At 47.6% G+C, this 26,469-nt stretch overlaps 1 protein-coding gene across 2 annotated transcripts in view; it reads left to right on the top strand.

Annotated features, from left to right (window-relative positions):
• Positions 1-26,469, top strand: part of ATP6V1C1 (ATPase H+ transporting V1 subunit C1) — a 138,941-nt gene that overhangs the window by 22,391 nt on the left and 90,081 nt on the right. For both annotated transcript variants that reach the window (XM_063924239.1, XM_063924238.1), the window contains exon 2: positions 19,746-19,914. In XM_063924239.1, the coding sequence (XP_063780309.1) occupies positions 19,783-19,914 (132 nt within the window). In that variant the 5' untranslated portion in view covers positions 19,746-19,782. The remainder of the gene's footprint in view (positions 1-19,745; positions 19,915-26,469) is intronic.

The following is a 26,469-nucleotide window of genomic DNA, read 5'->3' on the forward strand; positions in this document are numbered from 1 at the left end:
CAGGTGATAGTCAAGGTGCCCCTACTTCAACAAGGACGGGGTTACTATTCCACACTGTTTGTGGTACCGAAACCGGACGGTTCGGTGAGACCCATTTTAAATTTTAAATCCTTGAACACATACATAAAAAAATTCAAGTTCAAGATGGAATCGCTCAGGGCGGTTATTGCAAGCCTGGACGAGGGGGATTACATGGTATCCCTGGACATCAAGGATGCCTACCTGCATGTCCCCATTTACTATCCTCACCAGGAGTACCTCAGATTTGTGGTACAGGATTGCCATTACCAATTCCAGACGCTGCCGTTCGGACTCTCCACGGCACCGAGGGTGTTTACCAAAGTAATGGCGGAAATGATGATACTCCTTCGAAGAAAGGGAGTTTTAATTATGCCGTACTTGGACGATCTCCTAATAAAGGCGAGGTCCAAGGAGCAGTTGTTGGTGGGAGTAGCACTATCTCAGGAGGTGCTACACCAGCACGGTTGGATTCTGAATATCCCAAAGTCACAGCTGGTTCCGACGACACGTCTACTGTTCCTGGGTATGATCCTGGACACAGTCCAGAAAAAAGCGTTTCTCCCGGAGGAGAAGGCCAAGGAGCTGTCATCTCTAGTCAGAGACCTCCTGAAACCGAAACAGGTATCGGTGCATCACTGCACGCGGGTCCTGGGAAAGATGGTGGCTTCTTACGAAGCAATTCCTTTCGGCAGGTTCCATGCCAGAATCTTTCAGTGGGACCTGTTGGACCAGTGGTCCGGATCGCATCTTCAGATGCATCGCCTGATAACCCTGTCTCCAAGAACCAGGGTGTCTCTGCTGTGGTGGCTGCAGAGGGCCCATCTTCTAGAGGGCCGCAGATTCGGCATACAGGACTGGGTCCTGGTGACCACGGATGCCAGCCTTCGGGGCTGGGGGGCAGTCACACAGGGAAGAAACTTCCAAGGACTATGGTCGAGTCAGGAGACTTCCCTACACATAAATATTCTGGAACTAAGGGCCATTTACAACGCCCTAAGTCAGGCAAGGCCTCTGCTTCAAAACCAGCCGGTACTGATCCAGTCAGACAACATCACGGCAGTCGCCCATGTAAATCGACAGGGCGGCACAAGAAGCAGGATGGCAATGGCAGAAGCCACAAGGATTCTCCGATGGGCGGAAAATCACGTACTAGCACTGTCAGCAGTGTTCATTCCGGGAGTGGACAACTGGGAAGCAGACTTTCTCAGCAGGCACGACCTCCACCCGGGAGAGTGGGGACTTCATCCAGAAGTCTTCACGCTGATTGTAAATCGATGGGAACGTCCACAAGTGGACATGATGGCGTCCCGCTTAAACAAAAAACTAGAGAGATATTGCGCCAGGTCAAGGGACCCTCAGGCGATAGCTGTGGACGCTCTGGTGACACCGTGGGTGTACCAGTCAGTTTATGTGTTCCCTCCTCTGCCTCTCATACCAAGGGTACTGAGAATAATAAGAAAACGAGGAGTAAGAACAATACTCGTGGTTCCGGACTGGCCAAGGCGAGCGTGGTACCCGGAACTTCAAGAGATGATCTCGGAGGACCCATGGCCTCTGCCGCTCAGACAGGACCTGCTGCAGCAGGGGCCCTGTCTGTTCCAAGACTTACCGCGGCTGCGTTTGACGGCATGGCGGTTGAACGCCGGATCCTGAAGGAAAAGGGCATTCCGGAGGAAGTCATTCCTACGCTGATTAAAGCCAGGAAAGATGTAACTGCAAAGCATTATCACCGCATATGGCGGAAATATGTTGCTTGGTGTGAGGCCGAAAAGGCCCCAACAGAGGAATTTCAACTAGGTCGATTTCTGCATTTCCTACAAACAGGAGTGACTATGGGCCTGAAATTAGGCTCCATTAAGGTACAGATCTCGGCTCTGTCGATTTTCTTCCAGAAAGAACTGGCTTCATTGCCTGAAGTTCAGACGTTTGTGAAGGGAGTGCTGCATATTCAGCCCCCGTTTGTGCCTCCAATGGCACCTTGGGATCTCAACGTGGTGTTGAGTTTCTTAAAATCACATTGGTTCGAGCCACTTAAGACCGTGGATCTAAAATATCTCACGTGGAAAGTGGTCATGTTATTGGCCTTGGCTTCGGCCAGGCGTGTGTCAGAATTGGCGGCTTTGTCATGTAAAAGCCCTTATCTGATTTTCCATATGGATAGGGCAGAAGTGAGGACTCGTCCCCAGTTTCTTCCTAAGGTGGTATCAGCTTTTCACTTGAACCAACCTATCGTGGTGCCTGCGGCTACTAGGGACTTGGAGGACTCCAAGTTACTGGATGTAGTCAGGGCCTTGAAAATTTATGTTTCCAGGACGGCTGGAGTCAGGAAAACTGACTCGCTGTTTATCCTGTATGCACCCAACAAGCTGGGTGCTCCTGCTTCTAAGCAGACTATTGCTCGCTGGATTTGTAGCACAATTCAGCAGGCGCATTCTGCGGCTGGACTGCCGCATCCTAAATCAGTAAAAGCCCATTCCACAAGGAAGGTGGGCTCATCTTGGGCGGCTGCCCGAGGGGTCTCGGCTTTACAACTTTGCCGAGCTGCTACTTGGTCAGGGGCAAACACGTTTGCAAAATTCTACAAATTTGATACCCAGGCTGAGGAGGACCTTGAGTTCTCTCATTCGGTGCTGCAGAGTCATCCGCACTCTCCCGCCCGTTTGGGAGCTTTGGTATAATCCCCATGGTCCTTACGGAGTTCCCAGCATCCACTAGGACGTCAGAGAAAATAAGATTTTACTCACCGGTAAATCTATTTCTCGTAGTCCGTAGTGGATGCTGGGCGCCCGTCCCAAGTGCGGATTGTCTGCAATACTTGTACATAGTTACTGTTAACTAAAGGGTTATTGTTGAGCCATCTGTTGAGAGGCTCAGTTGTTTTCATACTGTTAAACTGGTTGTTGTATCACGAGTTGTACAGTGTGATTGGTGTGGCTGGTAAGAGTCTTACCCGGGATTCAAAATCCTTCCTTATTATGTCAGCTCGTCCGGGCACAGTGTCCTAACTGAGGCTTGGAGGAGGGTCATAGTGGGAGGAGCCAGTGCACACCAGGTGACCTAAAGCTTTCTTTAATTGTGCCCAGTCTCCTGCGGAGCCGCTATTCCCCATGGTCCTTACGGAGTTCCCAGCATCCACTACTGACTACGAGAAATAGATTTACCGGTGAGTAAAATCTTATTTTACCTCTTCTTATAGCTATCTAAAGGCCCATACACACTGGAAGATTTTTTTCTCATCGATTTGAGCGATAACGACGGTTATGAACGAACTATCGTACAAATCGTCTAGTGTGTACACGGCAAACAGTGCGTGTACCCGTCAGTCGTCCATGCATGCAGCTCAATCCCAGCAGATCGTTCAGCGTTCAAAACGTTCGTCATTCAGATTGTTTGTAAAAGAAAACCGCTCAGTGGGTACACTCAATATCGTTTGTCAGGGCCTCTGGGAAGTTCAAGGGAAATCACTCATCTTCCAAACTGTTCATCTTTCTCATCTTTCAAGTACTCTAGTGTGTGTGTGGGCCTTTAGATAGTGGAGCATGATAGACAGTACTTGCTTTCGTGCTGCGTGGATTGGTGCATTTGTGTCACAAGACGCTACCTCCTATATAGTAAAAAAGATAATTGACACATTTCTCTAACGTCCTAGTGGTTGCTGGGAACTCCGTAAGGACCATGGGGAATAGCGGGCTCCGAAGGAGGCTGGGCACTCTAGAAAGATTTATGACTACCTGGTGTGCACTGGCTCCTCCCACTATGACCCTCCTCCAAGCCTCAGTTAGATTTTGTGCCCGGCCGAGGTTGGATGCACACTAGGGGCTCTCCTGAGCCCTTAGAAAGAAAGTATAGTTTAGGTTTTTTATTTTCAGTGAGACCTGCTGGTAACAGGCTCACTGCAGCGAGGGACTAAGGGGAGAAGAAGCGAACTCGCCTGCTTGCAGCCGGATTGGGCTTCTTAGGCTACTGGACACCATTAGCTCCAGAGGGATCGACCGCAGGCCCAGTCCTTGGTGTTCGGTCCCGGAGCCGCGCCGCCGTCCCCCTTACAGAGCCAGAAGCAAGAAGAGGTCCGGAAAAACGGCGGCAGAAGACATCAGTCTTCACCAAGGTAGCGCACAGCACTGCAGCTGTGCGCCATTGCTCCTCATACACACTTCATACTCCGGTCACTGAGGGTGCAGGGCGCTGGGGGGGGGGCGCCCTGAGAAGCAATAATAACACCTTGGCTGGCAAAAACTCCACAATATATAGTCCCAGAGGCTATATATGTGGAAAATACCCCTGCCAGAATATGGAAAAAAGCGGGAGAATAGTCCGCGGAAAAGGGGCGGAGCTATCTCCTGCAGCACACTGGCGCCATTTCTCCTTCACAGATCCGCTGGAAGGAAGCTCCCTGGCTCTCCCTTGCAGTCTACACTACAGAACAGGGTAAAAACAGAGAGGGGGGGCACTAAATTTAGGCGCAGTATATATATTATATAAAAAAAAGCAGCTATAGGGGACATAACTCAGTTAGTCCCTGCATTATATAGCGCTCTGGTGTGTGCTGGCATACTCTCACTCTGTCCCCCCAAAGGGCTTTTGTGGGTCCTGTCATTATTCGGAGCATTCCTTGTGTGTGTGCGGTGTGTCGGTACGGCTGTGTCGACATGTTTGATGAGGATAATGATGTGGAGGCGGAGCAGATGCCTTTAGAAGGGATGTCACCCCCTGCGGGGCAGACACCTGAGTGGATGGGCTTATGGAAGTAATGAGTGCACGTATAGACTCCCTATATAAGAAAATCGACGACATGCCAAGTGTGGGACAGCCGACTTCTCAGCTCGTGCCTGCCCAGGCGTCGCATGGGTCGTCAGGGGCTCTAAAACGCCCGCTACCTCAAGCAGACCCAGATGTCGACACTGATACTGACACCAGTGTCGACGACGATGAGTCTAACCTGATGCCCACTAAGGCCATTCACTGCATGATTGAGGCAATGAAAGAGGTGTTACACATTTCTGATATAACTACAGGTACCACTAAAAAGGGTATTATGTTTGGAGAGAAAAAACTACCCGTAGTTTTTCCCCCATCAGATGAATTAAATGAAGTGTGTGAAGAAGCGTGGGCTTTCCCTGATAAAAAATTGGTAATTCCTAAGAAGGTACTAATGGCGTTCCCTTTCCCGCCAGAGGATAGGTCACGTTGGGAAACACCCCCTAGAGTGGATAAAGCGCTCACACGTTTGTCTAAAAAGGTGGCACTACCGTCTCCGGATACGGCCGCCCTCAAGGAACCTGCTGATGGAAAGCAGGAGGCGATCCTGAAGTCTGTATATACACACACAGGCATTATACTTAGGCCAGCTATTGCGTCAGCTTGGATGTGCAGTGCTGCCGCTGCGTGGTCAGATAAACTGTCAGAAAATATTGACACATTAGACAGAGACACGATCCTGTTAACCATAGACCATATAAAAGACTCAGTCTTATATATGAGAGATGCACAGAGGGAAATCTGCCGACTGGCATCTAAAGTAAGTGCATTGTCCATTTCTGCTAGGAGAGGCTTATGGACTCGCCAGTGGACAGGAGATGCGGATTCAAAAAAGCACATGGAAGTGTTACCATATAAGGGTGAGGAATTATTTGGGGATGGTCTCTCGGACCTAGTTTCCACAGCAACGTCTGGGAAGTCAGCATTTTTACCCCATGTCCCCTCACAGCCTAAGAAGGCGCCGTTTTATCAGGTTCAGTCCTTTCGGACCCAGAAAAACAGGCGTGGAAAAGGCGGGTCCTTTCTGTCCAGAGGCAGAGGTAGGGGAAAAAGGCTGCAACAAACAGCAGGTTCCCAGGAGCAAAAGTCCTCCCCCGCTTCTTCTTCCAAGTCCGCCGCATGACGGTGGGGCTCCACAGGCGGAGCCAGGTACGGTGGGGGGTCGCCTCAAAAATTTCAGCGATCAGTGGGTTCGCTCACAGGTGGATCCCTGGATCCTGCAAATAGTATCTCAGGGGTACAAGCTGGAATTCGAGGCGTCCCCACCCCACCGGTTCCTAAAATCTGCCTTGCCGATTGCTCCCTCAGACAGGGAGGCAGTGCTAGCGGCAATTCACAAGCTGTATTCCCAGCAGGTGATAATCAAGGTACCCCTACTTCAACAAGGCCGGGGTTATTATTCCACACTATTTGTGGTACAGAAACCGGACGGTTCGGTGAGACCCATTCTAAATTTGAAATCCTTGAACACGTACATAAAGAAATTCAAGTTCAAGATGGAATCGCTCAGGGCGGTTATTGCAAGCCTGGACGAGGGGGATTACATGGTATCCCTGGACATCAAGGATGCTTACTTGCATGTCCCCATTTACCATCCTCACCAGGAGTACCTCAGATTTGTGGTACAGGATTGCCATTACCAATTCCAGACGCTGCCGTTTGGACTGTCCACGGCACCGAGGGTATTTACCAAGGTTATGGCGGAAATGATGATACTCCTTCGAAGAAAGGGAGTTTTAATTATCCCGTACTTGGACGATCTCCTAATAAAAGCGAGGTCCAAGGAACAGTTGTTGGTGGGAGTAGCACTATCTCAGGAGGTGCTGCACCAGCACGGCTGGATTCTGAATATCCCAAAGTCACAGCTGGTTCCGACGACACGGCTACTGTTCCTGGGTATGATTCTGGATACAGTCCAGAAGAAAGTGTTTCTCCCGGAGGAGAAAGCCAAGGAGCTGTCATCTCTAGTCAGAGACCTCCTGAAACCGAAACAGGTATCGGTGCATCACTGCACACGGGTCCTGGGAAAGATGGTGGCTTCTTACGAAGCAATTCCCTTCGGCAGGTTCCATGCCAGAATCTTTCAGTGGGACCTGTTGGACCAGTGGTCCGGATCGCATCTTCAGATGCATCGCTTAATAACCCTGTCTCCAAGAACCAGGGTGTCTCTACTGTGGTGACTGCAGAGTGCCCATCTTCTAGAGGGCCGCAGGTTCGGAATACAGGACTGGGTCCTGGTGACCACGGATGCCAGCCTTCGAGGCTGGGGGGCAGTCATACAGGGAAGAAACTTCCAAGGACTATGGTCGAGTCAGGAGACTTCCCTTCACATAAATATTCTGGAACTAAGGGCCATCTACAATGCCCTAAGTCGAGCAAAAGCCCTGCTCCTACACCAGCCGGTGCTGATCCAGTCAGACAACATCACGGCAGTCGCCCATGTAAATCGACAGGGCGGCACAAAAAGCAGGATGGCGATGGCAGAAGCCACAAGAATTCTCCGATGGGCGGAGAATCATGTACTAGCACTGTCAGCAGTGTTCATTCCGGGAGTGGACAACTGGGAAGCAGACTTCCTCAGCAGACACGACCTCCACCCGGGAGAGTGGGGACTTCACCCAGAAGTCTTCCAGATGCTGGTAAACCGTTGGGAAAAACCACAGGTGGACATGATGGCGTCCCGTCTCAACAAAAAGTTAAAAAGATATTGCGCCAGGTCAAGGGACCCTCAGGCGATAGCTGTGGACGCTCTAGTGACACCGTGGGTGTACCAGTCGGTTTATGTGTTCCCTCCTCTGCATCTCATTCCAAAGGTATTGAGAATAATAAGAAAGCGAGGAGTAAACACTATTCTCGTGGTTCCGGATTGGCCAAGACGAGCGTGGTACCCGGAACTTCAAGAGATGCTCTCAGAGGACCCGTGGCCTCTACCGCTCAGACAGGACCTGATACAGCAGGGGCCCTGTCTGTTCCAAGACTTACCGCGGCTGCGTTTGACGGCATGGCGGTTGAACACCGGATCCTAAAGGAAAAGGGTATTCCGGAAGAAGTCATTCCTACGCTTATTAAGGCCAGGAAAGATGTTACGGCAACGCATTATCACCGCATATGGCGAAAATATGTTGCATGGTGCGAGGCCAATAAGGCCCCAACAGAGGAATTTCAACTAGGTCGATTTCTGCATTTCCTGCAATCAGGAGTGGATATGGGCCTAAAACTAGGCTCCATTAAAGTACAGATCTCGGCTCTGTCGATTTTCTTTCAAAAAGAACTAGCTTCAGTACCTGAAGTTCAGACTTTTGTAAAAGGAGTGCTGCATATTCAGCCCCCGTTTGTGCCTCCTGTGGCACCTTGGGATCTCAACGTGATGTTGAGTTTCTTAAAATCACATTGGTTTGAGCCACTAAAAACCGTGGATCTGAAATATCTCACGTGGAAAGTGGTCATGTTATTAGCCTTGGCTTCAGCCAGGCGAGTGTCAGAATTAGCGGCTTTATCATGTAAAAGCCCTTATCTGATTTTCCATATGGATAGGGCAGAGTTGAGGACTCGTCCCCAATTTCTCCCTAAGGTGGTATCGGCGTTTCACCTGAACCAGCCTATTGTGGTGCCGGCGGCTACTAGTGAATTGGAGGACTCCAAGTTGCTAGACGTTGTCAGGGCCCTGAAAATATATGTTTCCAGGACGGCTGGAGTCAGAAAATCTGACTCGCTGTTTATCCTGTATGCACCCAACAAGCTGGGTGCTCCTGCTTCTAAGCAGTCTATTGCTCGCTGGATTTGTAGTACAATTCAGCTTGCACATTCTGTGGCAGGCATACCACAGCCAAAATCTGTAAATGCCCATTCCACAAGGAAGGTGGGCTCATCTTGGGCGGCTGCCCGAGGGGTCTCGGCTTTACAACTTTGCCGAGCAGCTACTTGGTCAGGGGCAAACACGTTTGCAAAATTCTACAAATTTGATACCCTGGCTGAGGAGGACCTGGAGTTCTCTCATTCGGTGCTACAGAGTCATCCGCACTCTCCCGCCCGTTTGGGAGCTTTGGTATAATCCCCATGGTCCTTACGGAGTTCCCAGCATCCACTAGGACGTTAGAGAAAATAAGAATTTACTCACCGGTAATTCTATTTCTCGTAGTCCGTAGTGGATGCTGGGCGCCCATCCCAAGTGCGGATTGTCTGCAATACTTGTAAATAGTTATTGTTAACTAAAGGGTTATTGTTGAGCCATCTGTTGAGAGGCTCAGTTGTTTTCATACTGTCAAACTGGATATAGTATCACGAGTTGTACGGTGTGATTGGTGTGGCTGGTAAGAGTCTTACCCGGGATTCTAAATCCTTCCTTATTATGTCTGCTCGTCCGGGCACAGTGTCCTAACTGAGGCTTGGAGGAGGGTCATAGTGGGAGGAGCCAGTGCACACCAGGTAGTCATAAATCTTTCTAGAGTGCCCAGCCTCCTTCGGAGCCCGCTATTCCCCATGGTCCTTACGGAGTTCCCAGCATCCACTACGGACTACGAGAAATAGAATTACCGGTGAGTAAATTCTTATTTTTACCTTTCAGAAATTTAAGTGTGTCTATCTGGGCAAAGCAAAACGGAACCCCTGGTGTGACCGTTGCAAATTTAGCCTCGCAGGAGGAAAACATTTCCTTCCCTTACCCCAAAAATATCAATGGGATAAATTTCTTGGATCAGTCATTCCGAGGCCACTCATTTTAGCCACATATATAATTGCCCCTAAGACGGGCTGTAAATTCTGTGACTTTTCTATTGCTGCATCATGTGTGAAGGAATACCATGGGGAAATACAGGGTGTTTGACGCGCTATAGACCCCAAAGGTTTTCTTATAACTTTTAAAGTTATTGATTCCAACGGATCGGAACGACAAATTTTTACAAATGTCCAGTGTGTGCCGACTATGGCACCGACGATGCGCATTCCCACGGGTCGTCGGCGACATTGCCCGTCGGACCTGCATGCAGTTCAATCTGGCGATATCGCTAGTGAGGGCAATGTTGTCAAATGCAGCGTGGCACCTCTCCGCTTCCCACTGCCATGACTCAGTCGCTGCCGGCATTGGCAGGTGTTTGTGTGCTTGCCGAGGCTGGGTTCCATCACCTGAAATGGCGTACTGGGTACACATCGTCTGTTCTCACATTTAGTCAGTGAAAGAGACACCTATCTGTAATAACATATCACCAGGCATTTTATACCTGCTACAGGTGGTCATTCTGAGTTGATTGCACGTAGCAACTTTTTGCTGCTCGTGCGATCAACTTGACGCCGCCTATGGGGGAGTGTATTTTAGCATAGCAGGGCTGCGATCGCTTGTACAGCCCTGCTATGCTAAAATTTTTTCCTGCATAACAAGACCAGGGTCAGACCTACTTACCCTGTGCGACGGATCCAGCGAAGAAGGTCCCGGGATTGACGTCAGACATCCGCCCTCCAAACGCCTGGACATGCCTGCATTCGCCTCACCATGCCTGGAAAACGGTGAGTAGACGCCCCAGAACGCCTCCTTGCCGTCAATCTTTTAGCGATCGCCGCTGCGATCACTTTCAGCGCTGGCAGCGTCGCTGCCTGGCGACGACGCATGTGCACTGCGCAGCCGCAGTCCCGACCCGTTCGCACCGCAGCGAAGAACCGCTGTGTGCGAATGGGTCGGAATGACCCCCATAATACACCGATATGAAAAGAAAGCAGGAAGGAGCTGAGGGCCGCAAGTGTCCTTAGAGAGTAGCTTTGCCTGCTGCTCATCGCTGTTCTATGCTATGTACTAAGAGCAGTTTTAGTTCATAGGTAATAGACTTCATTTGTTAAAGAAAACAAATAGTTTTTTAAAGTAATATAAATACTGTAGCCCCATGGTTATTAATTCACCCTCCACAATGTCTTCCCTGCGGTTGCTATATGTTAATATCTTATGGATCACCCCCCCCCCCCCCCCTGTTCCCCTACACGTATCCCGTTGCCAGTGAAACAGCACCCCCCTTTCCTACTGGTGGTCTGTCCCGCCTCCAGTTGCTGCGGTGGGGGCTGTTTGGAGGAAGGCCACTCTCGCTGCGCATGGCGGAGATGGGACAGGTGACCGTCAGTTATTATATAAATTTATGTTATTATTTTCATTTTGTTTATTTCTTTTAAACGAGTTGTTGACAGAAGCAGGTTTTGTTTTGCATCCCGTGCCTGCGTGTTCTCTGCTGTCTGCCCGTTTTATAATCTCATCTCATGCCTTTTTTCGTAAAAACATTTTAATTGGTAAATTGACATTGGGAATTTGCTCAACCTAAGCAAAATTACGTTGAAAGCAAAAACATTTCTCTGACGTCCTAGTGGATGCTGGGAACTCCGTAAGGACCATGGGGAATAGACGGGCTCCGCAGGAGACTGGGCACTCTAAAAGAAAGATTTAGGTACTATCTGGTGTGCACTGGCTCCTCCCTCTATGCTCCTCCTCCAGACCTCAGTTAGATTTCTGTGCCCGGCCGAGCTGGATGCACACTAGGGGCTCTCCTGAGCTCCTAGAAAGAAAGTATATTTTAGGTTTTTTATTTTACAGTGAGATCTGCTGGCAACAGGCTCACTGCAACGAGGGACTAAGGGGAGAAGAAGCGAACCTACCTGCTTGCAGCTAGCTTGGGCTTCTTAGGCTACTGGACACCATTAGCTCCAGAGGGATCGACCGCAGGACTTGGTGTTCGTTCCCGGAGCCGCGCCGCCGTCCCCCTTACAGAGCCAGAAGCATGAAGATGGTCCGGAAAATCGGCGGCAGAAGACTTCAGCCTTCACCAAGGTAGCGCACAGCACTGCAGCTGTGCGCCATTGCTCCTCATGTACACCTCACACTCCGGTCACTGATGGGTGCAGGGCGCTGGGGGGGGGGGGGGGGGGGCGCCCTGAGGGCAATATAAACACCTTGGCTGGCAAAATAATCACAATATATAGCCCCAGAGGCTATATATGTGATAAATACCCCTGCCAGAATCCATAAAAAAGCGGGAGAAAAGTCCGCGAAAAAGGGGCGGAGCTATCTCCCTCAGCACACTGGCGCCATTTTCTCTTCACAGTGCATCTGGAAGACAGCTCCCCAGGCTGTCCCCTGTAGTTTTCAGGCTCAAAGGGTTAAAAAGAGAGGGGGGGCACTAAATTTAGGCGCAATATTGTATATACAAGCAGCTATTGGGGAAAATTCACTCAGTTATAGTGTTAATCCCCACATTATATAGCGCTCTGGTGTGTGCTGGCATACTCTCTCTCTGTCTCCCCAAAGGGCTTTGTGGGGTCCTGTCCTCAGTCAGAGCATTCCCTGTGTGGGTGCGGTGTGTCGGTACGGCTGTGTCGACATGTTTTGATGAGGAGGCTTATGTGGTGACGGAGCAGATGCCGATAAATGTGATGTCGCCCCCTGTGGGGCCGACACCAGAGTGGATGGATAGGTGGAAGGTATTAACCGACAGTGTCAACTCCTTACATAAAAGGCTGGATGACGTAACAGCTATGGGACAGCCGGCTTTTCAGCCCGCGCCTGCCCAGGTGTCTCAAAGGCCATCAGGGGCTCAAAAACGCCCGCTCCCTCAGATGGCAGACACAGATGTCGACACGGAGTCTGACTCCAGTGTCGACGAGGTTGAGACATATACACAATCCACTAGGAACATCCGTGACTTGATCCCGGCAATAAAAAATGTGTTACACATTTCTGACATTAACCCAAGTACCACTAAAAAAGGGTTTTATGTTTGGGGAGAAAAAGCAGGCAGTGTTTTGTTCCCCCATCGGATGAGTGAATGAAGTGTGTGAAAAAGCGTGGGTTCCCCCGATAAGAAACTGGTAATTTCTAAAAAGTTACTGTTGGCGTACCCTTTCCCGCCAGAGGATAAGTTACGCTGGGAGATATCCCCTAGGGTGGATAAGGCGCTCACACGTTTGTCAAAAAAGGTGGCACTGCCGTCTTAGGATACAGCCACTTTGAAGGTACCTGTTGATAAAAAGCAGGAGGCTATCCTGAAGTCTGTATTTACACACTCAGGTACTAGACTGAGACCTGCAGATATTGCTGCTGCAGCGTGGTCCGTGACCCTGTCAAACAGGGATACTAGTTTGCTAACATAAGAGCATATTAAAGACGTCGTCTTATATATGAAGGATGCACAGAGGGATATTTTACCGGCTGGCATCCAGAATTAATGTAATGTCCATTCTGTCAGGAGGGTATTAGAGACCCGACACTGGACAGGTGATGCTGACTTTAAAAGGCACATAGATCTGCCTTATAAGGGTGAGGAATTGTTTGGGGATGGTCTCTGGGACCTCATATCCACAGCAACAGCTGGGAAGAAAAATTTTTACCTCAGGTTTCCTCACAGCCTAAGAAAGCACTGTATTATCAGGTACAGTCCTTTCGGCTTCAGAAAAGCAAGCGGGTCAAAGGCGCTTCCTTTCTGCACAGAGACAAGGGAAGAGGGAAAAAGCTGCTCCAGTCAGCCAGTTCCCAGAATCAAAATTCTTCCCCCGCTTCCTCTGAGCCCACCGCATGACGCAGGGGATCCACAGGCGTAGCCAAGTACGGTGGGGGGCCGCCTCAAAAATTTCAGCGATCAGTGGGCTCGCTCACAGGATCCCTGGATCCTTCAAGTAGTATTTCAGGGGTACAAGCTGGAACTCGAGATGTCTCCCCCCCCCCCCCCCCCCCGCCGTTTTCCTCAAATCTGCCTTGCCGACAACTCCCTCGGGCAGGGAGGCTGTGCTAGAGGCAATTCACAAGCTGTATTCCCAGCAGGTGATAGTCAAGGTACCCCTACTTCAACAAGGAGGGGGTTACTATTCCACACTGTTTGTGGTACCGAAACCGGACGGTTCGGTGAGACCCATTTTAAATTTGAAATCCTTGAACACATACATAAAAAAATTCAAGTTCAAGATGGAATCGCTCAGGGCGGTTATTGCAAGCCTGGACGAGGGGGATTACATCGTATCCCTGGACATCAAGGATGCTTACCTGCATGTCCCCATTTACCATCCTAACCAGGAGTACCTCAGGTTCGTGGTACAGGATTGCCATTACCAATTCCAGACACTGCCGTTTGGACTGTCCACGGCACCGAGGGTGTTTACCAAGGTAATGGCAGAAATGATGATACTCCTTCGAAAAAAGAGAGTTTTAATTATCCCGTACTTGGACGTTCTCCTTATAAGGGCGAGGTCCAAGGAGCAGTTGTTGGTCGGAGTAGCACTATCTCGGGAAGTGCTACTACAGCACGGATGGATTCTAAACATTCCGCAGCTGGTTCCTTCCACACGCCTACTGTTCCTGGGGATGGTTCTGGACACAGAACAGAAAAAAGTGTTTCTCCCGCAGGAGAAAGCCAAGGAGCTGTCATCTCTAGTCAGAGACCTCCTGAAACCAATACAGGTATCGGTGCATCACTGCACACGAATCCTCGGAAAAATGGTAGCTCCATACGAAGCAATTCCATTCTGCAGGTTCCATGCAAGAACCTTTCAGTGGGACCTCTTGGACAAGTGGTCGGGATCGTATCTTCAGATGCATCGGCTGATAACCCTGTCTCCAAGGACCAGGGTGTCTCTGCTGTGGTGGCTGCAGAGTGCTCTTCTTCTAGAGGGCCGCAGATTCGGCATACAGGACTGGGTCCTGGTGACCACGGATGCCAGCCTTCGAGGCTGGGGGGCAGTCACACAGGGAAGAAATTTCCAAGGACTTTGGTCAAGTCAGGAGTCGTCCCTACACATACATATTCTGGAACTGAGGGCCATTTACAATGCCCTAAGTCAGGCAAGGCCCCTGCTTCAAAATCAGCCGGTACTGATCCAATCAGACAACATCACGGCAGTCGCCCATGTAAACCGACAGGGCGGCACAAGAAGCAGGATGGCGATGGCAGAAGCCACAAGGATTCTCCGATGGGCGGAAAATCACGTCTTAGCACTGTCAGCAGTGTTCATTCCGGGAGTGGACAACTGGGAAGCAGACATCCTCAGCAGACGCGACCTACACCCGGGAGAGTGGGGACTTCATCCAGAAGTCTTCTAACTGTTGGTAAACCGTTGGGAAAGGCCACAGGTGGACATGATGGCGTCCCGCCTCAACAAAAAGCTAAAGAGATATTGCGCCAGGTCAAGGGACCCTCAGGCGATAGCTGTGGACGCTCTAGTGACACCGTGGGTGTACCAGTCGGTTTATGTGTTCCCTCCTCTGCCTCTCATACCAAAGGTACTGAGAATAATAAGAAGGCGAGGAGTAAGAACGATACTCGTGGTTCCGGATTGGCCAAGAAGAGCTTGGTACCCAGAACTTCAAGAAATGATATCAGAGGACCCATGGCCTCTACCGCTCAGACAGGATCTGCTACAGCAGGGGCTCTGTCTGTTCCAAGACTTACCGCGGCTGCGTTGACGGCATGGCGGTTGAATTCCGGATCCTAAAGGAAAAGGGCATTCCGGAGGAAGTCATTCCTACGCTGATAAAAGCTAGGAAAGAAGTAACCGCAAACCATTATCACCGTATTTGGCGAAAATATGTTGCGTGATGTGAGGCCAGGAAGGCCCCTACTGAGGAATTTCAGCTGGGTCGTTTTCTGCACTTCCTACAGTCGGGAGTGACTATGGGCCTAAAATTGGGTTCCATTAAGGTCCAGATTTCGGCTCTGTCGATTTTCTTCCAGAAAGAACTGGCTTCACTGCCTGAAGTTCAGACATTTGTAAAGGAAGTGCTACATGTTCAGCCCCCTTTTGTGCCTCTATGGCACCTTGGGATTTCAACGTGGTGTTGAGTTTCCTGAAATCACATTGGTTTGAGCCACTTAAAACTGTGGCTTTGAAATATCTCACGTGGAAAAGTGGTCCTGTTATTGGCCTTGGCTTCTGCCAGGCGTGTGTCAGAATTGGCGGCTTTGTCATGTAAAAGCCCTTATCTGATTTTCCATATGGATAGGGCAGAATTGAGGACTCGTCCCCAGTTTCTCCCTAAGGTGGTATCAGCTTTTCACTTGATCCAACCTATTGTAGTGCCTGCGGCTACTAGGGACTTGGAAGATTCCAAGTTACTGGACGTAGTCAGGGCCTTGAAAACTTATGTTTCCAGGACGGCTGGAGTCAGGAAAACTGACTCGCTTTTTATCCTGTATAAACCCAACAAACTAGGTGCTCCTGCTTCTAAGCAGACTATTGCTCGCTGGATTTGTAGCACAATTCAGCTGGCGCATTCTGCGGCTGGATTGCCGCATCCTAAATCAGTAAAAGCCCATTCCACAAGGAAAGTGGGCTCATCTTGGGCGGCTGCCCGAGGGGTCTCGGCTTTACAAATTTGCCGAGCTGCAACTTGGTCAGGAGCAAACACGTTTGCTAAATTTTACAAATTTGATACCCTGGCTGAGGAGGACCTTGAGTTCTCTCATTCGGTGCTGCAGAGTCATCCGCACTCTCCCGCCCGTTTGGGAGCTTTGGTATAATCCCCATGGTCCTTACGGAGTTCCCAGCATCCACTAGGACGTCAGAGAAAATAAGATTTTACTCACCGGTAAATCTATTTCTCGTAGTCCGTAGTGGATGCTGGGCGCCCATCCCAAGTGCGGATTGTCTGCAATACTTGTATATAGTTATTGCCTAACTAAAGGGTTATTGTTGATCCATCTGTTGAGAGGCTCAGTTATATTTCATACTGTTAACTGGGTATAGTATCACGAGTTATACGGTGTGATTGGTGTGGCTGGTATGAGTCTTACCCGGGATTCAAAATCCTTCCTTATCGTGTCAGCTCTTCCGGGCACAGTGTCCTAACTGAGGTCTGGAGGAGGGGCATAGAGGGAGGAGCCAGTGCACACCAGATAGTACCTAATCTTTCTTTTAGAGTGCCCAGTCTCCTGCGGAGCCCGTCTATTCCCCATGGTCCTTACGGAGTTCCCAGCATCCACTACGGACTACGAGAAATAGATTTACCGGTGAGTAAAATCTTATTTTGTGGTTTGAAATTTTAAGCCTATGGGATCGATTCTATTCGGCAACTATTGAATAGCGCCGGGAATTAGCTCCCGACGCTATTCAATTCAGCAACTAGTTACGTCGGCGATGGCCCGTTCTCGCCGACAAAACAGGTTGAATTGTCGGGAGAACGGGCATTCTCCGACTTAACTCCCCGGCGCGAGGCTGATTCCCGACAGAGTCAGCCTCGCGCCGGCCGCGAGGCAGCACTTTTGTCGGGTTTCTCTTCTCATCACCCGGGGATGAGAGAAGAATTCCCGACAATTGCAGGTAATTAGTTGCTGAATTGAATAGCGTCGGGAGCTAATTCCCGGCGCTATTCATTAGTTGCCGAATAGAATCAACCCCTTTGAGTTCCGCTCTTTCAAAGGAAAACACCCTATTTTGTAAGTGGGTATTATTTAATTTTTCTCTATTAAAGCTCAGTGATATTACTCTGCACATTGGTATTTTTGCAGGGGATTTTCTACCTTTTCTGCTTTTATTCAACCTCTCCCATCACCTCCAATATTATTTATTAACATTTGTATAGCTTCCACATATTAAGTGGCACTTTACAATTTAGCAGGGTCCTGCTCCGAACTGTAACTGACCACTTCTGTAATAGGTCCCTGTGATTGTCAGCAACTATCACATGCACTGAAATTACAGCTGGCTTATGGTTAGACTAGTTCCAGCCTATATCTATCCATTCAGTGAGCCGGCTGCCAGTTACCACCCATGCTTTAGGTTCTTTGGGGGTCTATTTACTAAGCCTCGGATGGAGATAAAGTACCAACCAATCGGCGCCTAACTGTCATTTTTCAAACACAGCCTGTAACATGTCAGTTAGGAGCTGATTGGCTGGTACTTTATCTCCATGATCTTTATCTCCATCCAAGGCTTAGACCCCTTAAGCTCTTCTACAGCAGAGAGATCTGGATCAAAATGTTCTGTCTACATTCGGTTATTGCACTCAGTGGGATATACTGTAGCTGTGTTGGCATTTCATGGTAAGTTCTGCTCTGCTATAGAGTATGTGATTGGACCTTCTGTTTTCTTTACTCATTATTTGGCATTGTTATTGAAGAAAAAACTATTCAGGAATGAGGAGTTCATCGTAACGGGATACGGTCATTAGGTCGACACCACTTAGGTCGACAGTCATTAGATCAACCACTATTGGTTGACATGTATTAGGTCGACAGTTCAAAAGGTCGACATGAGCTTTTCAGATTTTTTTTATTTTTGGACTTTTTCATACTTTACGATCCACGTGGACTACGATTGGGAACGGTAACCTGTGCCGAGCGCAGCGGTAGCGGAGCAAATTGGGGTTCCCGGTCACTTTACGAAGAAAACGACACCAAAAAGGTAAAAAAACGCATGTCGACCTAGTTACCCTGTCGACCTAATGCATATCGACCAATAGTGGTCGACCTAATGACTGTCGACCCAACGACCCATACCCCATCTTAACACATATAAGAATCATCTAGAGCTTTTTAGAAGCCATGAAAAGCTTTTCACTTCTACCTGGGCTATGTAATGTACTGTGATGTCAGCAAATGTATAGGTCCAGTGATCACCTGGTTTCTGGGGTGTGTTCTGGACAGTTTAGCATACAACTTTCCATCTTGTATAGCTTAGTGCTAAATAAAACCCCTTTTCCACTAGCTTTAAAAACACGGGTAAATTTGCGGGGCGCGCATTTACCCGTGTTTTTTCCTAGCGGAGAAGGGTCCCCCTGCAAATTCCCGGATCAAGTGATCCGGGAATCCTACCCGGGTAGCTTGCTGGGTTGAACACGTGTTCAACCCGGTAAACTGTGTAGTGTGAACGGGAGCCGTGTCGATGCGACACGGCTCCCGTTTACAGTGTATGGAAGGGCGGCGCTGGGAGATTATGTGATCTCCTAGCGCTGCCGCGTCGGCAGCAGCGTCACCAACCCGGCAATATGCCGGGTTGGTGAGCGCTGTGGAAAAGGGGGCTGTAGCACGGGTCGCAGCCGTGTCAGGCTCCCGTCTGCGACCCGTTCTACAGATGGAAAAGGGGCATTATGTAATGCATGTGTCTTTCAAAATCACTACACAATAAAGAGGTGACCAAAGCTAAACACAAGATGATTAAGTTAAAGCTGCCCATACAATTGACAAGATTCAAAGCCATATTCCTTAAAGCAGTGGTTTATAGCCCTGGGGGAGGGGTGGGGGTTGTAATGGAAGGCATGGATGGGACGTCAAGTTGTGAATCAAATGCCCTGAAAAGCAGTGACCCTGGGTAGTCAACGGAGCTACAATAATTGTTTTGGCGCATACTGCTGTTGGAGGGGGATGACGTTCTATTACTTGTATTTATGTCAGTTGATGACCGATCTTGTAGGGCAGGCCTGGCCAACCTGTGGTGCTCCAGCTGTTGTGAAACTACACATCGCAGCATCCCCTTCCACAGTTCTAGCATTCCCTAATAGCAAAACTGTTGCAGGGCATGGTGGGATTTGTAGTGTTCCAACAGCTGGAGAGCCACAGGTTGGCCAGGCCTGTTGTAGGGTCAGTGTGGAATCGCTGGATTCATAGTAGCTGACCTACAGCTATAATATCTGTAGCAGAATTAGTTACAACAACACATAGTATTACTTTTTCAGGGTAGTTCTGCGTCTACGGACCAGTAGTATGGTGGAGGTAGGATGTCTAGGTCACTGTTCCATCAGTTCTTTCCAAATGCTAAGTCTCATATTTTATGTATTGTTTGTTGTTGGATGTATTGGGACTGAATTCTCATGACAAGCTGCTGACACTTTGATTAATGATAGCGCCAGGTGTATGTTCGTAGTAAACTTTCCAAATGCTGCCATCCATTTCCAGATGGGGCAATGACGGCGAGAGTGGAGTGAATACACCCTGTAATTGGGAAAAATTTACCTTGGAATAGGTTGGGTGGAGTTCTGTAATTGTAACAATTCTCTTATATTTGTGTTATTATAGTGAATATCGGCGTGTGACCTGCCTTTTACCAGCAATCATGAGTGACTTCTGGTTAATTTCTGCTCCTGGGGAGAAAACCTGCCAACAGACATGGGAGAAACTGATGGCGGCCACCACCAAGCACAACAATCTGTCAGTCAACTCCAAGTTCAACATACCTGACCTAAAGGTAAGTGTGTGGGATTTATTTTATCTATCTATCTATCTATCTATCTATCTATCTATCTATCTATCTATCTATCTATCTATCTATCTATCTATCTATCTATCTATCTATCTATCTCTCTATCCACTGTATGTATGTGTGTGTGTGTGCGCGCGTATTTATCTGTGTATGTGTGTGTGTGTGTGTGTGTGTGTGTGTATATGTGTATATATATATATATATATATATATATATATATATATATATATATATATATATATATATATATATATATATATACACTGCTCAAAAAAATAAAGGGAACACTAAAATAACACATCCTAGATCTGAATGAATGAAATATACTTATTAAATACTTTGTTCTTTACATAGTTGAATGTGCTGACATCAAAATCACACAAAAATTATCAATGGAAATCAAATTTATTAACCCATGGAGGTCTGGATTTGGAGTCACCCTCAATATTAAAGTGGAAAAACACACTACAGGCTGATCCAACTTTGATGTAATGTCCTTAAAACAAGTCAAAATGAGGCTCAGTAGTGTGTGTGGCCTCCACGTGCCTGTATGACCTCCCTACAACCCACACAAGTGGCTCAGGTAGTGCAACTCATCCAGGATGGCACATCAATGCGAGCTGTGGAAAGAAGGTTTGCTGTGTCTGTCAGCGTAGTGTCCAGAGCATGGAGGCGCTACCAGGAGACAAGCCAGTACATCAGGAGATGTGGAGGAGGCCGTAGGAGGGCAGCAACCCAGCAGCAGGACCGCTACCTCCGCCTTTGTGCAAGGAGGAACAGGAGGAACACTGCCAGAGCCCTGCAAAATGACCTCCAGCAAGCCACAAATGTGCATATGTCTACTCAAACGATCAGAAACAGACTCCATGAGGGCCCGACATCCACAGGTGGGGGTTGTGCTTACAGCCCAACACCGTGTAGGACGTTTGGCATTTGCCAGAGAACACCAAGATTGGCAAATTCGCCACTGGTGCCCTGTGCTCTTCACAAATGAAAGCAGGTTCTCACTGAGCACATGTGACAGACGTGACAGTCTGGAGACGCCAAGGAGAACGTTCTGCTGCCTGCAACATCCTCCAGCATGACCGGTTTGGCAGTGGGTCAGTAATGGTGTGGGGTGGCATTTCTTTGGGGGGCCTCACAGCCTCACAGCCCTCCATGTGCTCACCAGAGGTAGCCTGACTGCCATTAGGTACCGAGATGAGATCCTCAGACCCCTTGTGAGACCATATGCTGGTGCGGTTGGCCCTGGGTTCCTCCTAATGCAAGACAATGCTAGACCTCGTGGCTGGAGTGTGTCAGCAGTTCCTGCAAGATGAAGGCATTGATGCTATGGACTGGCCCACCCGTTCCCCAGACCTGAATCCAATTGAGCACATCTGGGACATCATGTCTCGCTCCATCCACCAAAGCCACGTTGCACCACAGACTGTCCAGGAGTTGGTGGATGCTTTAGTCCAGGTCTGGGAGGAGATCCCTCAGGAGACCATCCGCCACCTCATCAGGAGCATGCCCAGGCATTGTAGGGAGGTCATACAGGCACGTGGAGGCCACACACACTACTGAGCCTCATTTTGACTTGTTTTAAGGACATTACATCAAAGTTGGATCAGCCTGTAGTGTGTTTTTCCACTTCAATATTGAGGGTGACTCCAAATCCAGACCTCCATGGGTTAATAAATTTGATTTCCATTGATAATTTTTGTGTGATTTTGTTGTCAGCACATTCAACTATGTAAAGAACAAAGTATTTAATAAGAATATTTCATTCATTCAGATCTAGGATGTTATTTTAGTGTTCCCTTTATTTTTTTGAGCAGTGTATATATACATATACACGCAGATAGGCGGCACTCACAAGTCTTACAACCAAGAATGATTCAGACGGACAGCGTCAGCGTTCAACGTTTCAGTCTATTGACATTTTTCAAAAGTCAATAGACTGAAACGTTGAACGCTGACGCTGTTCGTCTGAATCATTCTTGGTTGTAAGACTTGTGAGTGCCGCCTATCTGCGTGTTTACATGGTGGAGTTTCCTACTTCAAGGAGGGCACCCGAGCGTTATTTGTCTGGTCAGTCATGTGAGTGCCGACCTAATTGTTGGGGAGAGAGATAGATATATATATATATATATATATATATATATATATATATATATATATATTAAAACCTAAACAAACTGTCCAGCTCTGACTAAACACAATGATTCCCTCTGTCAGAGTGAAGGGACCTACCATCCCTTTCACAAAGCAGCAGTATTCGCACAGCCAGTAATCACGGTGGGCCTAATTCAGATCTGATCGCAGCAGCTAATTTGTTAGCATTTGGGCAAAACCATGTGCACTGCAGGGGGTGCAGATATAACATGTGCAGAGAGAGTTAGATTTGGGAGGGTTGTGTTCAAACTGAAGTCTAAATTGCAGTGTAAAAATAAAGCAGCCAGTATTTACACTGCACAGAAACAAAATAACCCACCCAAATCTAACTCTCTCTGCACATGTTATATCTGCCCCCGCCCTGCAGTGCACATGGTTTTGCCCATTTGCTAACAAATTTGCTGCAGCCATCATGTCTGAATTAGGCCCTGTGTCTCTCAGCAGGCCTGCTGCCTGCTCCCCAGGTAGTGAGAGACTGAGACTAGCAACTGGAACACCTTACAGATGTGCAATGTTATAGAAGGGCACATCTGTATATCAGCCTCTCACAGCTGCTCTGACAATTAAGGTTGTCAGTTTTTGTCCACCAGGCAGAAGCCAGGAATCAGGGCTATACATAGCTCCCATTTACAACTTCTCCCATGCTTTTATCACAATTATATATATGTGCAGCGTTCTCAATAACTCCATTACATCTGTTATTATACTATGATTAAACCTGTAGCTACTTCACTTGTACTGTCTCCATCCTAAAGAAAAAAAAATGATTAGGCTCATCAGATGTCACCTTTGGGATTTCTCAGCCTTCAGCTTCCTGTTTTATATGGTCACAGAACTCCTGAGTGACTTCTTATCTCCTGCTTGGCTTGCAAGACTGCTGTCCAGGTGCAATGATAATTGATGCAGAACGTAACCAGATTACCCCATTCTTTCCCTTAGACCGTCTTCCTTGTGCTTTCCTCATCTCCTTTCTTTTTCTTTTTTTCTTCGCCTATCTGTCTCATTCCTTCACTGTCATACTTCGTCTGTCTCATTTTCTCCTTGCTTCCATCTGTCTCTCCCAGTACACTTCATGTGTTTTATAATAACACAAGAATATTTCCATAGTTAAGACTTGTGGCCATCCACTACTCAGACTTGTCTGAACTGCAGATAGCATCAGATTTCTCTTGAACTCTCCCGGGAGCGTCCCGGGAATTGGATCAGACCCTGGCTTTAATTTTAATTACATTCACTTCAGATATATCTGATGCGATATATCATGTGCCAGATCGCATCAGATATATCTGATGCACACATGCTACATGCGATTGATCTGATGCTGCTGCTGCCGCTGTTCCCCCTCTTGGTGGGTGGGAGTGGCTAGGGAGATGCCAGTCAAGTGACGCTTCAGATGAATCTGATCCGATACATCTGAAGTAAAAAAAAACAATCCGATGTGCACCTGTTTTCTTCAGATTCAGATAAATAGTTGGGGCAGCCTCAGAGATCTGTAGTTCAGATATATCTGACACGGGAGTGCGCATCGGATCGGAAGAGCCATCCGATGTGACACTTTTCTTCAGATATGACGGTCAGATGTGTCGAAATCTGAAGAAAACTGCCCAAATCGGACTAGTGGATGGGGGCCTTTAGGTGTAGTATGTACTTGAAGCGGGCTTACACAAGCTGCTCTCCAGCAGCTGTGGAACTATATGTCCTCTGTTAACTGTGCCTTTACTAGTACTAGACTATATTGACAATACACATTGGCAGTTTCAACATCACCCGCTGCTTGACCATTAAACAACCTCATTAGACCCATACACCTGGTACTGTTACAGCTATACAGCGGATGTGTGTGTGTGTTGGTCAGCTGTGATTTCTGTGGGACAGCAGCTGCAGGTTTTCATATGGTGGAGGTGATGCTCTGCATCTTGCCTCTCTAATCCTTGCCATTCAGCTTGCTCCCAATTAGCAATTTAGTTAATTATTGAGGGATCTCCCAGAACAGTGTTATGATGAGCTGGCAGTGACGCCACAGGAGGAAGAACTTACTACAGCTGCCTGTGTAACAAAGCCAGGGCTTAGAGCTGGAGGCGCCTGCACTTCCATTTGTAAATGGTGCATTTTATAGTGTTCATTCTAGCACCCTGCACCTTTCAAAACCTGTGCAGTTCCTCTTTCCTGCCTGGGGTGTCGCTCTCTCTACTGTGTTGCTTCTAGCATACTCTCTGGTCTGTATCACTGATATAGACCAGAGAGTATGCTAGAAGCACCAGAGCAGAGATCGCCACATTAGGCAGAAAAGAGGTACTGCATGTGTTTTGAGAGGTGCAGGGTGCTCGAATGAACACTACATTTTATTTGGTTCTGCCTTTCTTGCTATCTCTACTGTGGGCAGTAATAGTCATTTAAAGCCAATCGAGTCATTGGAAGGTTTAGAATTTTGTGTTTTCCTAGGGCAGGGATGGGGAACCTTTGTTCCTCCAGCTGTTGTTGAACTACACATCCCAGCATGCCCTGCATCAGTTTTAGCATGGCCAAATAGCAAAACTGTAGCAGGGCATGCTGGGATGTGTAGTTCAGTAACAGCTGGAGTGTCAAGGTTAGCCATCACTGTCCTAGGGCAGGGATGGGGAACCTTTGGCCCTCCAGCTGTTGTTGAACTACACATTCCAGCATGCCCTGCAACAGTTTTAGCATGACCAAATTGCAAAACAATTGCAGGGCATGCTGGTATGTGTAGTTCAGCAACAGCTGGAGGACTGAAGGTTCCGTATCCCTGTCCTAGGGGATGGCAGCACATAGTTTTCTTCATATCATGGCTTTATAAATGCTCCTCGCTACGCAGGAAGCTGGTGTAAACTATCAAGTTATTTTGGTTATATTTTGTGCTAATACTTACGTCCTTGGACGTGAACTTCTTTTTAGCTCATTGCAATATAGTCTCAATTTTACCGTGAAATCTAACATCAACCTCTCATGATCAATGAAGCTTTTGTTCTCCTTAATTACACAGACAGGACAGTTGCTGTCACTTTGCCCTTAGCTCTCCGTAACAGGAATTTCTAATATTTTTGTCATCCAGCAGTTTTTGATCTGCTAAAGCACAATGAGGGGAATTCAGTTAGCCGCAAAAACATGGTAATTTTTGCAGCTATTGCACGAAAAGTGCTGTGAAAAGCGGATCTTTGCAGGTATGTGCTCTCCCGCAATTTGACCTATTAAATTGCACATACGCAAAATCAGGATTCATGCAGTCATTTATGCCGGCAAAACCAGAGAAAAGTGTAGTTGAAAATGGGGAAATCTGCCTGCACCCCCAAAAAGCCAAAGCAATATAGGAAAACAGTATAGAAGTCTATTAGTGGTCATAATAAAAGGATTTGGTGTACTTAAATTGTGTCAAATAGCTGTTCTAGGCATTGAAAAAAAATATACAAAACTTATAGAAAGCAAGTGTTTTTCACAAAATAAGTACTCAAATTAAATTGGGAATACATAAAAAAATGTGTATAAATATATATTTGAGTCATTTTAAGCCTTTTTCAAAATACTTCCAAAAAAAACCCCTGATTGCTCCCACCTGCAAGCCTAAAAACATGTGACCCACTCCAAAAGCACCCCAATATACCTGTTCTATACCTTGTTTCCCAATTTCCATCATTTTGCAAATTTTGAGTTAAAAAATGACATGGTATTGTTGGTCAGTTAGAAATAATAAAAAAAAAAAGCTTCCAAGTGTCTGATTAGTCTTTCAGGGGGGTGTCCCAGGGGTTTTGAACAAAAACCTAAAATTTTTACTTTAAAATAGGGATTTTTTTCCAACTTTTCACCTGCTCCGGAGGTGGTGAAAAGAAATTTGCGGTAAACCTATGTAGAATTATCACCAATAATTTTTCACGGACATTTGAATAGCAGCTCTTTATCGCGAAAACTGCATTTCGGAGCTAATTGAATTCCCCCCAATATAGTATAAGAAAAAGTGATATAAGCGTCGGGATGTAATGGAGTCCTAGATCGCCGGAGGTGCGTTATGCCAGGCAATTTTGGACGCTTTTTTAAACTTACAATAGTTTTGCCTTATGAGTGATTGCCCCTTTAAAAAAAAAACCGTCTGAGATCGGCCGCACCTCTGGTGATCTCAAACTCCATTACATCCCGCTCATAGTATGTATGTGTGTGTGTGTGTGTATGTAATGTTAACACTCCATACTGGAATTCATCTGAATTCAGGGAATGTTAGTTCCAAAATATTGCAATAGTTTGTTAAGCTGACCAGCTACTTCACGGCCATTCCCATTTGGTCAGTCCCTACACAGACTTTCAAAAATCTGAGCATTACTCTCGGGCATCTTTTGGATTTTAAACACACAATGGGGTATATGCAATTCACGGCGA

The sequence above is a fragment of the Pseudophryne corroboree genome, chromosome 5 (assembly GCF_028390025.1).
Source record: "Pseudophryne corroboree isolate aPseCor3 chromosome 5, aPseCor3.hap2, whole genome shotgun sequence".
Lineage (NCBI taxonomy): Eukaryota > Metazoa > Chordata > Amphibia > Anura > Myobatrachidae > Pseudophryne > Pseudophryne corroboree.